This window comes from Acanthaster planci, linkage group LG03 (genome assembly GCF_054643075.1).
Source record: "Acanthaster planci isolate LZ-2023a linkage group LG03, COTS_SCS, whole genome shotgun sequence".
In the NCBI taxonomy this organism is placed as follows: Eukaryota; Metazoa; Echinodermata; class Asteroidea; order Valvatida; family Acanthasteridae; genus Acanthaster; species Acanthaster planci.
In genome coordinates this window covers 4,985,793-5,000,582 of record NC_141779.1, presented here as the reverse complement: position 1 = coordinate 5,000,582, position 14,790 = coordinate 4,985,793, and the positions used below count along the sequence as shown (strand labels likewise).

Below are 14,790 nucleotides of genomic sequence, written 5' to 3'. Positions count from 1 at the left end.
TGAGGGTAATTTCCCTTTTGTTAGATCGACCCTGTTTTGCATGACACTCTGTGTTATTTGTGTGAGGGCTATCACTATTTAGTGAGGTAACCCTTGGGTTGTAGGCTAGCTGTGTCTAAGTTAGTCGGGTGGTTAGTTAACCACGTGAGGCATATTGTATTGCCATGTGAGGTGTATTGTGTATATAAACCTTGCGTGATTTATATACCTTATTGAGTTTTATTGCAATAAATCAAATACTTGATTATTGTCCTTGGAAAACCTGTGTCACTGTGAGGTTTATTTAGGTTTCCCTGTGTTTCATTACTGTATTGCCAGATAAATCCAGTCTTTCCTAATTGGTGGTAAACTTCCACCCAACGAACTGCCCCTAGGCTTAGTCCGCCGTTCGTTAACTGATATCCCCCTTGTGTCAGGGTAGCCGCTCATCCTTGCTCAAGGTTAATAAATATATTTGTTGGGTTGGGCCAGGTCAATTCCATCCCTGATCCGGCCGGCTACTGGGTCCACCCCAAGAGGTGTCAGTTGCATTCGCCACAGTACTGTGACCGGACACAGGTTTGGCAGGACACGTATCCTGTGAAAGTGGGGGTCTGTGTGAGTTGAAAGTAGGATTGACTCCGAGAAAGATTTGGGGGAAAATGACTTGGTTGGAAATGTGCCACGAAGCTGGTAGTGGTTCAAGGGCATGTCGCAGCGTCGTACAACTGGCTGCCTCGTGCGTGGTATATTTTACAATGCGCTGTGTACAATGCCTGTAATGTGGATGGTCATTATGCACTTGCTGTGAGCTGAGTGCGTGGTGCGTAATAGAAATACTGTGTACGTTGTATCATCTACAAGCGCATAGAGGGGAACAGTTTGCAGGAATGTAATACTATGTTTGCCATAATATACGCTTACTGTTCAGTAAATTTGTCAAGTAATATGTTTAACAGTATGCAGCACTGTGAAATTGGGCAGCTTGTAATTTTCCTTAAAATGGAAGCTGCTTGTGTCAACACTTATACAAGTGGAAATTGCCTCATACATATTCATGACGGATTGCCAAACTCTCATTCTTGTGGTCACAGTCGCGGGCCAGCCGCTATTTTTTCTGTTTGCATAGCGCACACGCGATCGTTCACGCAAAGAGTAAATACGCATGCATTTTTAACTGTCGCCTGGCTTATACCCAGCTGGGTGACAGCTAAAAATGTATGAGCAGTAGCAGACAATCCAGAAACTGTCGCCCGGGGTGTACTGCGCACTCGTGGTGGCACCAGCCCAGCAACAGTATGCAGCTCATATGAAAAGATGGCGGCAAACGTTGTTTTTATTTTCAGAGGTTATTCAATAAAATATGTATGAGGTACAGTGAAACAAACATAACATGGTTTATTGAGGTTGGATATAGTTGATGTTAGCTCCCCTTGGTTTTGGGAGTTGACAAACTATAGTTCCATCCCTCGGCTTCACTAGTTCCCGAAGCGAAGTTTGTCATCTCCCAATACCTTGGGGAACTAACATCAACCGTCAAACCTCAAACTATGTTATATTTGTATACTAACACGTATGTATAAAGTACATGTATGAAACTATCCTATACGTAAGTGAAACTATCACATACATATGTGAAAATATCACATATATATATATGAAACTATCACACATGTATGTGAAAACAATCATGTGGGCATGTGAAAACTTTTTTTGTGTGTGGCAGGAATGCCTTTCCACACTCTTCAAAAACAGCCACCAAGAAGAGGGATGTCACATATTGGTTTTTGAAGAGAAATGCAGAAAAGCATGTTCACAAGTAAAATTCTCATCGTGAAACCACTTAAAGTTTGGTAACTTTTTGCTTAATAAGGGTTACTCCTTAATGTAACTTCTATTGAGTTCCTATTTCTGAACTTCAAAAGGTTTCTTTGGGCTAATAAACTTTGGTGCTGCACATCATCAGCGGTCCTAAGTTTGACATTACGAAATGAAAACGTTCCAAATGTGTACAAACTACTGAACTACGTGCAAAAGTTAACTACAAAGATTCTGAAGGGGTCACAACCTTGCCAGATTGGGGAGTGGTGCTGACGACATCATTCTTACCAGGGCATTTGGTCAGACAAGTTTTGCCGTATGCATATCGGAAGTCCGGGTTGGGTTTGTTCTGGAACGTATCCGGGTGGTACACGGTGCGGGGCGGACATGCCTCAATGCACTGGTCATCCATGGTGAACTTGAGACATGCCTGGTGAGCAGGAAATGGAAAGAGCTAAATCATGCCTGGTCTGGTGAAAGTCGAATATGCATGGTCTGAGCCAGTCTTGATGGGCAAGCATTATGAACCCTCCATTTAAAGTCAAGAGGTTTAAAGCTTATAGTTCCCATGACGAATTGTTGAAAGGAAAAAGACATACAGCCAAGCGTCCCCAATTAGTCCTGGATGAGACTCACTCACAATCGTTTAATTGCAAATGATGCAAACACAGATGTAGGGTGTCTTCATCGTGTTGTCAGAGCAGGTCCCCACAAACACATGCACTGGCATAAGGGATGTGCACCCCTGTCCCTCTCACTTTAGTACTGCATATTTGGCCCATTTTTCCCTTCTAAAATGTGCCTGCAAAGCCAATCGTCAACAAAATGACCATGAAGGAAACACGTTAAACTGAAGTACAAGATGAAGCTTTCACAAAACAGGCATCTCACAGGGATGTTTCCAGAGTTTTTTTGGGACACCTTTTTCTGCTTTCTTGTTGAATGTGATTTCAGACACTGTCTCTTCCGTGACAGTCTTGATATCTTGCTTGCTGTCAGTGATCACTATGACCGCATGGAAGCTATGAATCTAGATTTAGCTTTCCAACTTCTTACGAGGCATTCTTTGTTACTTGGTCCAGTGCAGCCAGCCGCACAGCTTCGGTGACAGCAGTCTGCCTGCGTCGGTCCCCGGCAGCGGTAGTCACATATCTCACTGCAGTTTTTACGAGTTACTGACGCAGAAAGAAAAAATAAAGAAAATGGTGCTACTTAAGCACTGTGTATCGGCTACATGTGCTGATGACCTCACTTTTTATTTACGTACATGTACATGTTCTTTTCTGTTAAAACCCAGTGAAGGAAACTGAAGGAAGCTTCATAGAAAAGTGTACATGTAAACATGTTAGTTGTTACTTTAAGGGGCTGCGATATATCCCTTTGGTATGTTAATGTTTCTGGCAAGCTACCATGGCTGTGCACATCTTCAGTACCAATACTCAAATGACCAGCTGTGGAAGGGATGATATGCGAGGTAATTTCTATTTGACCATAAAAAGAGGGGCCTTGGGTTAATTTGGGGAGACAAGTACAGATAACATGCATATTTGGGCTTTTCCTCCAACATCTCCGGCACGTCCTAGGTTAACATGGTTGTGTCTTCTTTTTTTTTACTTACACACTTGGCACATATCAGGCCCACTTCCCCAACATCCACCTGGACAGTTTGGAGCACAAACATGCTCTGCAAGGTGTCAAGGAGAAATGACAAAAGTTGTACAACTTTATCGTCTCATAGGTACCATTACTGGTCACAGAGATATATCACTTTTCCTGTGGTAATCATTCATAGCGCATGTTATGTGCATACAGATCACAAAACAAAGACATGTACCATACAGTATTAACTATTATGATTAAACCGTATCAGAGTACCACATGACCACACAATTTTGACCACCAAATATTGACCATTAACATTAACTTCTGGGGGACCTCACGCCCCCTTGAAATTCACTCACAGAATGCAATGTTGCAAACACATAAATGATATTTCCCCGTCTTATTATTTTATTTGATATTCCCATATTCAATACTTCCTTAAAAATACTCTTGGCATTCCGCGCAAATTTTGACACAAACCTTTGCCTTTGTGGGGGCATGTGGCCTAGCAGTTACAGTTTGTAGCTTCTGATCATAGGGTCGGAGGTTTGAATCCAGTTGGTGCAGCAGCATGTTTCAATCTTGGGCAAGTCACTTTATCCCCCCCCATGTGCCTCTCTCCACTGTGAGGGCAGATTGAGTTTAGCCGTGTGCGCTTGATATTGATATGAGAGCATCAGCTAGTGTACTCCCCAGGGAGCTGAGATGGTTTCAGGACTGTTCAGTTATTGTGAGCCCAATGTGCAAGGATAATGATGCGCCTTGAGCACCTAGAAGGGTGGATACGTGTGGGGCAATATAAACCTGAATTATTATTATAATTATTATTTATTGATTTGGTACATCTGAATTATCTCGCTAGAACCATCAATAACGTACACACTCACGCTCTCACATGCAGTTCTATGTACACTGTCCCCTGGGCAGTTTTGCCCAACGTTGGGTACCAGGGTGCATCGCCTAACTGTTCATCGGGCAACCGGATAACCCAACCACCTTGATTCTCTCCTGATAAGTGGGCAAACTTGTCTCATCTGTACTATTACTATTTACCAAGTGTTATTCTCATTTTGCCCAACTGTTAAGCAATTCACCTGGTACCCCAAGTTGGGCACTTTTGCCGGTTGTATGGCAAAGCAGTCAGGGAGCAGAATGTACACGGTAGTCTATGTCATGATACTGTGGTTAACCACCAGGGGGCGAGATTGGAGGAAAATGAAATATGGCCCCACAGCAGTGTAGGGTCTATGCTTGTGTATAAAGGCACAATGGCATAGCTAGGATTCGACTAGTAGGGGGGGAAGGGCACAAGCATCTCATGGGGGGGACCAGCTTTTAGGGGTGTGGTTTTTTTGGGAGGCAAACTTTTGTTAGTTTTGTTCAATATCCATTCATCCATTTTTTAGGGGGGGGCACCAGGAATTAGTAAAGGCATATCCCTTGAAATGCCCATTTCTTATGATCTATATCAACTGAACTCATGTGTAAAAACACCACCAAGCTAACCCCACGATTTCCAGATCATTAAAAGAGATTGCTTGAAATATCCTGAAATCAGCCTATCCCGACAAATCTCCCCCATGGACCACACATGCACTGTTGTGTTTTTTTTGGAGCATTATCAAGACTCTTCCTATAAAAAAAATTAACCAGAGAGATACAGTTCACAATGAAATTCACCCATGCAGTCAGGCCTTAAAGAGGTAATTTTTAGGTGAAGGTCACAAATAATGGCCGCAAATGATGCAAAGTTATAGAGGGCACCATGGCCAAGGGTATAAGGGCATGATAAAGGCCAAGTATCTGGCAAGGACGCTGAATGTAAAATGTCTTATACCTTATACTGGGTGCCCGGCAATATTGGGTGAAGATCTTATCTGGAAAAGAAATCACCTCAGCCAGTAAGGGCAACGACGACAGACTTGCCGTCATGGCCATGCCCTGATGCATTGTCCAAAAAAACTAGAAAAACATAGTAAATTAAATACTGAAATGATATCATGACTGGAAGAGACAACTTGAGAGAGAATTTGCTCTGAAAAAGACTGTCCAAATTTTTACTATACCCCTATCCCTGAGAAAGACAGAAGTGCCATTTCTAAAGTGCTACTAGCTTTCAATTCCTAACCCCCCCTCCCAATATGCCACTGGGGGAGGCGGAAGTAGTAGAAATTGTTCACCGGAAATTTATTGGCAAATTAGGACTACCTCTATCACTATGAATAGTTTGAGTAGGGCGTCACCTTCGGTGCATGATGTGCCGTATTCGTCGAACCAAGGAACCAGACCTTCACGCATGTCACCCCAATCAATGGTTTGGATGTAGCAGAGGTCACGATTGTCCACAAACGTAACCTCTCCTTGAACGATCTCTGCAAGACAAGAAGCAAATGTGGCCATGCTCCCTAAATCCATACATACAGTCAATCGGAGTGTAAGTTTGGTGGCTGCATGATCTTGCAGAACAGACCAACTGCACCTGCTACATGTGTGTCATGCGACCTATAGTGGGTATCACAAATATGGTGTGCCCCCCATAGCAAAGTCTGTCACAAGTGTCATTTGCCCAAAAAAAGCTAACAGTCAATAGAGTACCAAGATTGCTGGTGTGCTGAGTAATTCACAGAAATTCAGCTTTACGTTTTGGTAAACAACACTTAAAACACACTTAAATACCCACTACAGGTCACGTGACCGTTAGCGGGCACAATCAGTTTATTGATTAATGGGCCCTTTTGTTCTATGCCAATGCATTTTGGAGGAAGGAGCAAGATTAAACTTCACAACTTCTGAGACTGTCATTTCAGAATTATGTCTTCTAAAACAGTTTAGGAGCTGTCATTTGTCTGTGCATTGTGACATGGACGGGCTCTCAAGTCACACCGCAAACCTTCTTACTCACCATGTAGCTTAGGTAAGTGAAGCTCCCGCAGCCCCATCTCGGGGAGCCGGGCATGGTAGTTGGTGGCCACATACAGCGCCTGGTTGCCGTTGTACAGTGTGGAACCTTGGATGACGCGCAGGTTGGGGAAGGAGAGGACCGCCGGGTAGTACAGCAGGATCAGTATGTAGCCCGTCACCTCCTGGATGTCGTTCAGGAAGGACATGTTGTAGTGTGACTGGCGGATAAACTTCATCTCCAGATTGCCTTCTACATGGGTGCAGCCTGCCCAACAGATACAGAAGGAAAACTTCCCCCGGTAGAAAGTCTCTCATGAATCCTGTTTCTCCTTTTACTGATTCTGTGTCAAATACCTGCTTGGCATACACTGTAAAAATGCTGCCAATGGCAATTTTTTATCCAGCGTTAGGTGAATCGCTGAACTGTTGGGCAAACAGAATGCCCAACCACGCTGGTAGAAAATGTTATTTTTAGAACCACTTTTTTACCCAGCATTTTTATCTTTCTGCACAACAATTAGGCAATTCACCTGGTACCTAACGTTTACATCCCCCTATATTAATGTTATACATAGGAGAGGATTTAATAGCAGTCAGATGACATACAAAAACACTGTCTACCTTCAACTGACCTTCCAATTCCCCCTCCCCCCCAAAAAAAACACAGCAAGCTTACAGGTGAACAAGTTACAATCACCAAATTTCTGGATATTTTCTGAACCTGCATGGCAATATAAACACTGCAAAACACTGGGCAATACGGCCATTTCACAATAGTGCGCCACCAAGAGTTTGCAACGTGTTGGCCAATCACGATGCGCAAAATTTGTTGACCCAATGCGCATTTGGAAAGGGTCGACAAATTTCGCGCGTTATGATTGGCCAACATATTGCAAACTCTTGGAGGCGCACTATTGTGAAGTCTCATCGGTGTCACTTTCCCTTTGTGATGTGTGTTTCACAAGGAGGCATATGTCTTTCAGTAACTTGTCAAAGCTAGATAACTTACCAAAGCAAGATAACAGCTTGCCGAAGCAAGACAAAATATCGGTTAAAAGTATAATGGTACTTGCCACAGTCAGGACATCTCGCACGGTGAGTTGAGTATCTATGTTTTCCCAGAAGACCACTCTCTAAATGCGAAAGAGTGAAACTTGGGACAAGACAATTTAGAGTGAAAATCACTTTCAATTTTGATTGAAATATTGATTGAAATACTCTGACAAAATAATCACCTCAGTCGGAGCTCGAGTGAAAAATTCGATCTTTTCGATTGAAGAAATTTCACTCTAAAACGTCTTGTCCCTAGTTTCCGACTGCGGGAGTGAATTTTCACTCGAAAAGATTGAGTTTTCACTCTTTGGAATTGAGAGAGCAGTTCGTGCCCCCCTTTAGACTTTTTTTGGCAGCACTGGATGCCCCTGAATGTTTACACCTAGTTACACTACTGTACACACATGCACATGTATCTGTAAAACAGGATTAGATATAAACGGTACAAACGGCAAAAAAATAGATCCTTAACTCACCGTGTCCTGACGGCAAGTGCTGTGGGGGTCATCATACCTGTTGACAATATTATCTTGCCTTGGCAACTTATCATCTTGCTTTGGCAACTTATTATCTTGCTTCGGCAACTTACTGAAAGACATGTGCCTCCTTGTGAAACATGCATCACAAAGATAAAGTGACACCAAAGGGACCTCACAAACCGTAGATCATGTGACATACATTATTTAGGAGAATCCACAGTGCAACAATGGGGGTTTTACTGTGAATTATACCATTTCTCTGGGCACACAGTCAAGGCTCTTCTCCCACAGAACGTATAGGACTGTTTGTTTCACGCAGATCCGAATCTTGATCAGTAATCTGTCACTGGCTGACTGATACCAGAGCCCGCCTAATGGGTGAGGTGAGCCAGCTCTTGACACAAATACACAAAATTTGGGGTAATGCTGATAAACACGGAATACTGGTGACATTTTTTCTTCTGTCACTTCAGGAAATATCTAAACTTGTAAGTGATAGAGTTATATTTCTCCATTAGAAGACTAACGGAATCATCAGTTTATGCATGAACTGATCAAGGCAAAACATACAAACTTTGGGTTGCATTTTACTTCAGACCGGAAAAGTGAAACGGCGACATAAAGTCTAGCCTTGGTTTATTCAGGCATAGTACAAAACACGTAACAGGTGTTTCACATTTGCAATAGAGAGAATAACGTCAGACTGCGTGGGTGCTCTAATCCACTCGGCTTCTCCTCATAGAACAGAACACATAATTTGTCATCTTGTGAAATGATTTAAATGACTGCACTTGTAAACATTCATAATTATTTGTATAACAGCAAACTAGTTAATAGGCTCTCTTGCATTTCAGAGTGTCATAAATTGGATCCAGGGATAACTGGGCATCAGCATACCTTCAAACCGTTCCTTCAGTGACTGGTAGGTAAAGTCACTGTCCAAGAATGTGCTCCCAGCATTTCCAATGCAAACTACACAGAGGTGAAGAAAAAAACAAAAACAAAAGGGGAGGGGGTGAATGAGCTTGAATTGTCCACACAGCAGCCTCTGAGTCTCTGAATAGGAGGAACACAAAGGTCTTGATCAAGACATGGCATATAAGCTTGTCCAAACGTGTCACCATGAGGCAGGTTAGGCAAGAGTTTGCCCCTGTTTGCAGGGTGCTAACAACTGTGCCATCCAGCTGGCTTGCAAGCTTGACTATGCACTCACAGCCTGCAGGCTTGCCCTAATTTACAGTGTGTGTACCCTGAAAGCTTGCCTACAAGCTTGCATGGATAAGTTTGCTGGCAAGCTTGGTAGGATATCTGTAAGAACAGTTTTGTGACAGTCTGTATCATTGTTTTTTGTGGATGATTACTTTGCTTTTTTCCTAAAGGGCAGCTACAGGTTACCAGCCACTGCAAGCCCAAAAATACAGTGATGTAGACAGAAGGGTCAACTGGACAATCTGTCATCAATACGGGCTGAGACCTTTGTATCGCGAATCATACGAAATTTTGATTCACATCGGCCCCCGCCCACCTAGCACCACCCCTCCCCTCTTTACTTCAAGAAAATGTTCTCTTTCAATTTGTTTTAACGAAAACCTGAATACAGGGGCTTTATTCCTTGTTTTCTGTATACGTAGTCTGTTAAACAAGTCCATGAGTATACAATATCATACATTATTTCAGTTGGACTGTTTGGATATGTACTCTGAAGAAATGTATATAGTATAAATATGTTGTAAAAAGTTTTTAAATGAGCTAGAAATATGCGTGACTGAAAAACCCACAGGATAAGCTTGCAATTGGCATATGGAAGAGCTCAGCAGATTCTGTTCGGGAAAGATATTTTTTACATTAATTTATTTATTTAGTTCTGTGAAAAACATAAGAGAAAACAGGCTTTAAAACTTGAGTGTCATGTAGATTTTGGCTTGGAGGACTCATCTTAAACCTTCCTAGCAACAAACATGTTCCTTTTGAACTTTAAAACCTGAAATGTTGGAGATCGAAACTGTTATTTCTGTCAACAAGCAAAACATGAAATTCCAAGAGATGTCACCCTCTGAACTTTCAAGGGGGTCACTGCAATCCAAATGCATAGCGTAACTTATACTGTATCTCTCTGGAGCTGGTCACGTGATGGTGCAAAGGCCACATTGTTTCATCTCGGCCTGTGAATCTCACAGTGTGAACACTTTACACTAGTACAATAATACTGCTTTTGACACTTGAGAGATACAAATTGGAGGCATGGGGAATTTCTTTTGAGTTGTTTACACGTAGAATGCACCAGGAATGCAACCTTCGACATGTTCATGTATGTAATATTTGGGGAGAAAATGCACATTTTGTGAACTTTAAACAGCCCTCTACATTTCACTGCATGTGAGGAACAGATCGCTCCAACAAACCACTGCTTGTATCAAGACTCTTTGGAAAGCAACTTACTTGTCAAGTTCAAACTCCGAAAGATTCCACCTGATTTTCATTTTGTACGTGGTTTACTTATTGAGACAGAAGCTGTGAGGAGGATGTTACATTTGGGTTTGGGGGACAGGTTTTTTTTTTCTTTTCTAAAAATGATGGTCCAAGTATTTTCATCCATAAAAATTCCTCACTGAGAAAACAAAGACAGCAGAACCACACCTCAGCCCAGCCTTCTGACTTTAATTGTTTGTAGCACCTTTGGAAGAGTCTGTCATTCCAAATGCTGCTCTCAACAAGACTAATGGACAGACCAAGGTGTAACTATTGTCTTTCAACAGTAAACAAGTGCATTGGTGGAAATCTCGGGGGGGGGGAACGGGGGACACTCCCCTAATGAATTTGGTATGGGGGACTCAGTGTCGAATGTCCCCTCCCTGTTTTAAGTAAAACAAATACTAAAGGAATTGATGGATCGAGGATTTTCCAGTTGGAATAAGATATTAAACACCGTGGGCACAAAAAAAGTGTAACTTGATGTCCCCCCACGATCGATGAGAGATTTTCACCCATGAACGAGTGCCTACTACACGTATGAACTTCCAAACATACACTTCAAGAAATGTAGGAATTACTTGATGATCATTTGAGGATCAGTGCAATGAATTTTTTCCCAGAATAACATTTTATTGCATGTTTAAACTTTGATCCAATGCATGAAAACTGTTTGACATCATTTTGTAGTTGAGTGAGCTGCACAGTGCACTTTTTCCAACATTCAAAATTGACCAAGCTTTAGACAAGTGCAGGCACTGTTAATTAGTGGAATGTAAATCAAGGACGATGCTGTTCAAATTTTGAACTTCAAATTTGCTTTTTGAAAACATCTCTGAGAAAAGGTTGCTTGCTGGCTTACTGCCATATACTTTCAAAAAATAATTTGCCAAAGGAAATGGAAGTCTTCAAAGAATACTTATAAAAATAGCAAAACAAACACAAAAGGTACATTTTCAAGGATTTGGGTGAAATCCTTGAAAATTCAGCTTTTTCAAGGAAAAGTTTTGAAATGAAAATTAGATGCAACTTGTGCATCTTTGCGTAACCTCATTTTCAACTTTTGTTTCACTATTTTAAAGGGTATGTTATTGCCTTTTTTGTTTTATGCTAATGAGTTTTCCACTTTTTGTGTGTTTTAAAAGCAAAACTGTGATGTCATCCTAGGAGGAAAGCTCCAATGTTTGTAAACCAAAAAGTGCTGCATTTGGTAGACTGTGCAGGACTAAATGTTGTCTTCTTTGCCAATTCCCTGTTGTTCATATGCATAGCAATAGGCAAGCATCAATTCCGTTCTCAGAAATGTTCCCAACATTCCAGTACGTAAATTTTCTGGCTTCACAAGTTGAACAGAAAAAAGAAATGCATGCACTGCACTCTGTCTATCCTAGATAACATCACAGCAACAGTGCCCTCAGTTGACCAAGAAAGAATGGAGAGTTCAAAGTTTTTAAGAAGTGCACTTTTCAATGCATGTAACCTAACCAAATATGAATGTAAAACAGTTTTAACAGATTGAGGAGGAGTACAAAGTTGTTGTAAAAAACAAGGTGTCTAAAAAAACCCAGCAGCTACACTTCACACAAAAAGTTGGCATGGGGTTTATCTTGCACTTTGAATAAAGACATTGTCATTATATTAACTTAATGACATGCCATTAAAAAGCCCTATAGGGAATAATAGACTTTTCAACTGTATGTGTTATCAGAATTGAGTTTGAAATTTGTGGCAATACGAGGAAACGAAGGTCGTAGATGCATTTCTGGAGAACATTTCAAGACTTTTTTATCCAATTTTTTTTTAACTCAACATTTGTCAACAAAGAATGAGTGAGAACTATAGAACAGAACAACTAATTACAGTAAAACTTTAAAGTAGCGTCTGAAACGGCACTGTGAGTTAGGCCAACTCAAAAATCTGTCAGACGACAGACTTACCTCTTTTGTGATTTATCCCAGTCGCCTGTCCAGCAGCCCCTCCCATCCCCAGTCCACACAGAAGCAGAAATATAAAAGAGTAGGTTGTTGTCATTGCGTCGCCAAAACCGGTCAACATAAGTAGTTCAACAGTACCACTACAAGGTTTCAGAAACACCAACCTCAAGATCGTACGTTCAGCTAGGTCTACTAAAAATTGTGTCACTGGTGGAACATTTTATTAAATGCCGCCCACGCAAAAGTTGCGCTAAATCTGATAAGTGAACGGCTGGTGCCCACGTTCGTAAAATCAGTAATGTTGTACAATGTACTGGTATTCGCTCGTTGCGCAGCGCCCACGCGTCACGCCACACAGGCGAGTGGGTGGGGGGTGGGCTGGTTGTCGAGAGAAACAATGGCGATACCATAAGTTATCAACTTAAGGGAAACTCTGATCCCTCTTATATAAACAGAGGGGGCGGACTATAACCAGCGATCGTGGTCCGTGTATACGTTTCTTTCTTTCGATTTAAAAACGAAAACTAAACATCAAACAACAAATCTTTTTCATAAAAAGGGCAAGCAGTCTTTCAGTCGGAAAAAGGGAAATAGACACAAAAGCCTTCTCATCGTCCATTTGAAAACAAAACGGAAGAACGACAGACAAGTGTATTTTCGGTTTTCATTTTGAAAGCAAAGATGACAATCATTTAGTTTTCGTTTTAAAATGTGGAAGGTTTGGAAGTACAAAAAAATAGTTCCGTTTTTCATTTGATAATGTAAGAAACGTCAACGTTTAGAGCCCGCCAAATTACATGAATTAAGCATGGCTGAAATAGAGGATAAAAAATGTGATAACAAAGTAAAGAAAGGAGTACCCTAAATAAATTCCTCACGTTCTAAAAAGCAACTTCCATCTCAGGACGTGTGCAGTCGATATTTAAAACAAATAAATCTTAAACGGTTCCTCAACTTACATTTAACTGCGTTGGATGTTTAAAAAATAATGCACGTTATACCTCTAAAATATGTCGTATTCGTACTCGAGCAATGCTGAGGCTGCCTGCCTTAGGCCCTATATTATTATAGATACCGTAGGGAACCAGTCTACCTTGATCTATTTGTCCTGTAAACGAAATGGGGTTAAAATCAAATTTAAAAGAAATCTGTGTCAATTTTTTTGCTTTTGAACATGCGAAACGAGAAACGTTTTTCAATTGAAAATGAACAAAAAACTTGTTTCCTATTTTAATATTTTGTTTTCAATCGAAAAAGAATTCACTAAATCACACGTCCCGATTGTGCGTCTGTTGTTTTTCAATTCCAAAAAATAAAAAACAAATTGTTTTCCGTTTTCTAAATGTCAAAACAGAAGGTAAGTGGTTTGTTCTTCTGTTTGAAAACGAAAAATGCAACACAAGAAAAATGCAACACACGCAAACGCACTGTTTCTCGTCTTTCTATATTAAACAAAAATAACAACCATTTTGTGTTTCGTTTTAAAATGTGGAAAAAATTCAAACTGTTGGTTTTCATTTTAAGTTGATAAATTGAACTTTAACAAAAACCGCTTTCCTTCCCTATAGAGGATAATAAAATAACAAACATGAAAATGCGCCGCTCTTCTTGGATTGGGAGCGCGGCCACAGACCACAGATCTGGGGCTTCTATAGTAGTCGACAGTCGAAAGATAATGTTCAACGGGCCAGCCTACATTTAACACTGTCTTATATATGATCCTGTCTACCACTTTACAATTATCGGTTTACCTTACCTGTTGTCACAAGGTTTGACAAGGAACTCGAAGAGAAAGCACGCCGGTACGGCCAAGCAGACACGCCTCTTTTGCTTTGCGCTGTTTTGTTTTGTTTTAAATCGCTGAAATTGTTGATGAATGTCGCCACCAAGTGGCAAGTGTCGTAATGAAATTATGCTATAAGGTTGCAGTCCATCGACAAGTCAATCATGAATACCGTACCCCAACTTAAAAAAAATCAGGAAAAATACAAGTTTTGCAGTTGCTTAAAGCACACATCAAATGCAGGTTTATTTCCCCATCTTTCGTTTCCTTCTCTCAATTTTTGCTGAGTTAATCAACGAATTCTGAAGATGCTTCTGTCCAAAGATGTTTCCACCTTCTTTTAACCGTAGGAACCATTAGGATTGCGACTTATGATATAAATATCGCAGCTCATATTTTGGGTACTTGTGCTCTACCGCCAGAAACGCAAAATGTCATAACTGAATTTAAAAACGTCCGACTTTTGTCAAATAACCACCTTTGATTTGGATTTTCGAGCGCATCTGCGGAGATCACTCACTGACTCCTGAGGACTCCTGAGAGAACTGCGCATCCTCTCCGTGCATCTTTTCAACCATTTATTTACTCCAGTATGCCGCAGCGAGTCTGTGGGTTATTAGCTACCTGGCGGTGGCGATCACTGTGTACAAAGAATGTCTAGGGTCTTCAACACCGGGGCCGGTTTTTACCGCGCCTTGCCGGTGGAGTCGACCGGAGCAGTTAATCGGATTACGGTCTGTGGGGAGTTCGTTCTTACTCCTTGTGTTTA

At 41.2% G+C, this 14,790-nt stretch overlaps 1 protein-coding gene across 1 annotated transcript in view; it reads right to left on the bottom strand.

The window, feature by feature from the left end:
* LOC110986156 (epidermal growth factor receptor-like) overlaps positions 1-12,501 on the bottom strand; it is a 29,379-nt gene extending 16,878 nt beyond the window's left edge. Inside the window, exons 1-7 of the mRNA XM_022247808.2 lie at positions 12,242-12,501; positions 8,733-8,807; positions 6,305-6,568; positions 5,646-5,774; positions 3,419-3,484; positions 2,857-2,975; positions 2,089-2,230 (exon numbers count right to left, since the gene is read on the bottom strand). Coding sequence (XP_022103500.2) covers positions 2,089-2,230; positions 2,857-2,975; positions 3,419-3,484; positions 5,646-5,774; positions 6,305-6,568; positions 8,733-8,807; positions 12,242-12,359 — 913 coding nt within the window. The 5' untranslated portion in view covers positions 12,360-12,501. The remainder of the gene's footprint in view (positions 1-2,088; positions 2,231-2,856; positions 2,976-3,418; positions 3,485-5,645; positions 5,775-6,304; positions 6,569-8,732; positions 8,808-12,241) is intronic.
* Between the last annotated feature and the right edge of the window lie 2,289 nt (positions 12,502-14,790).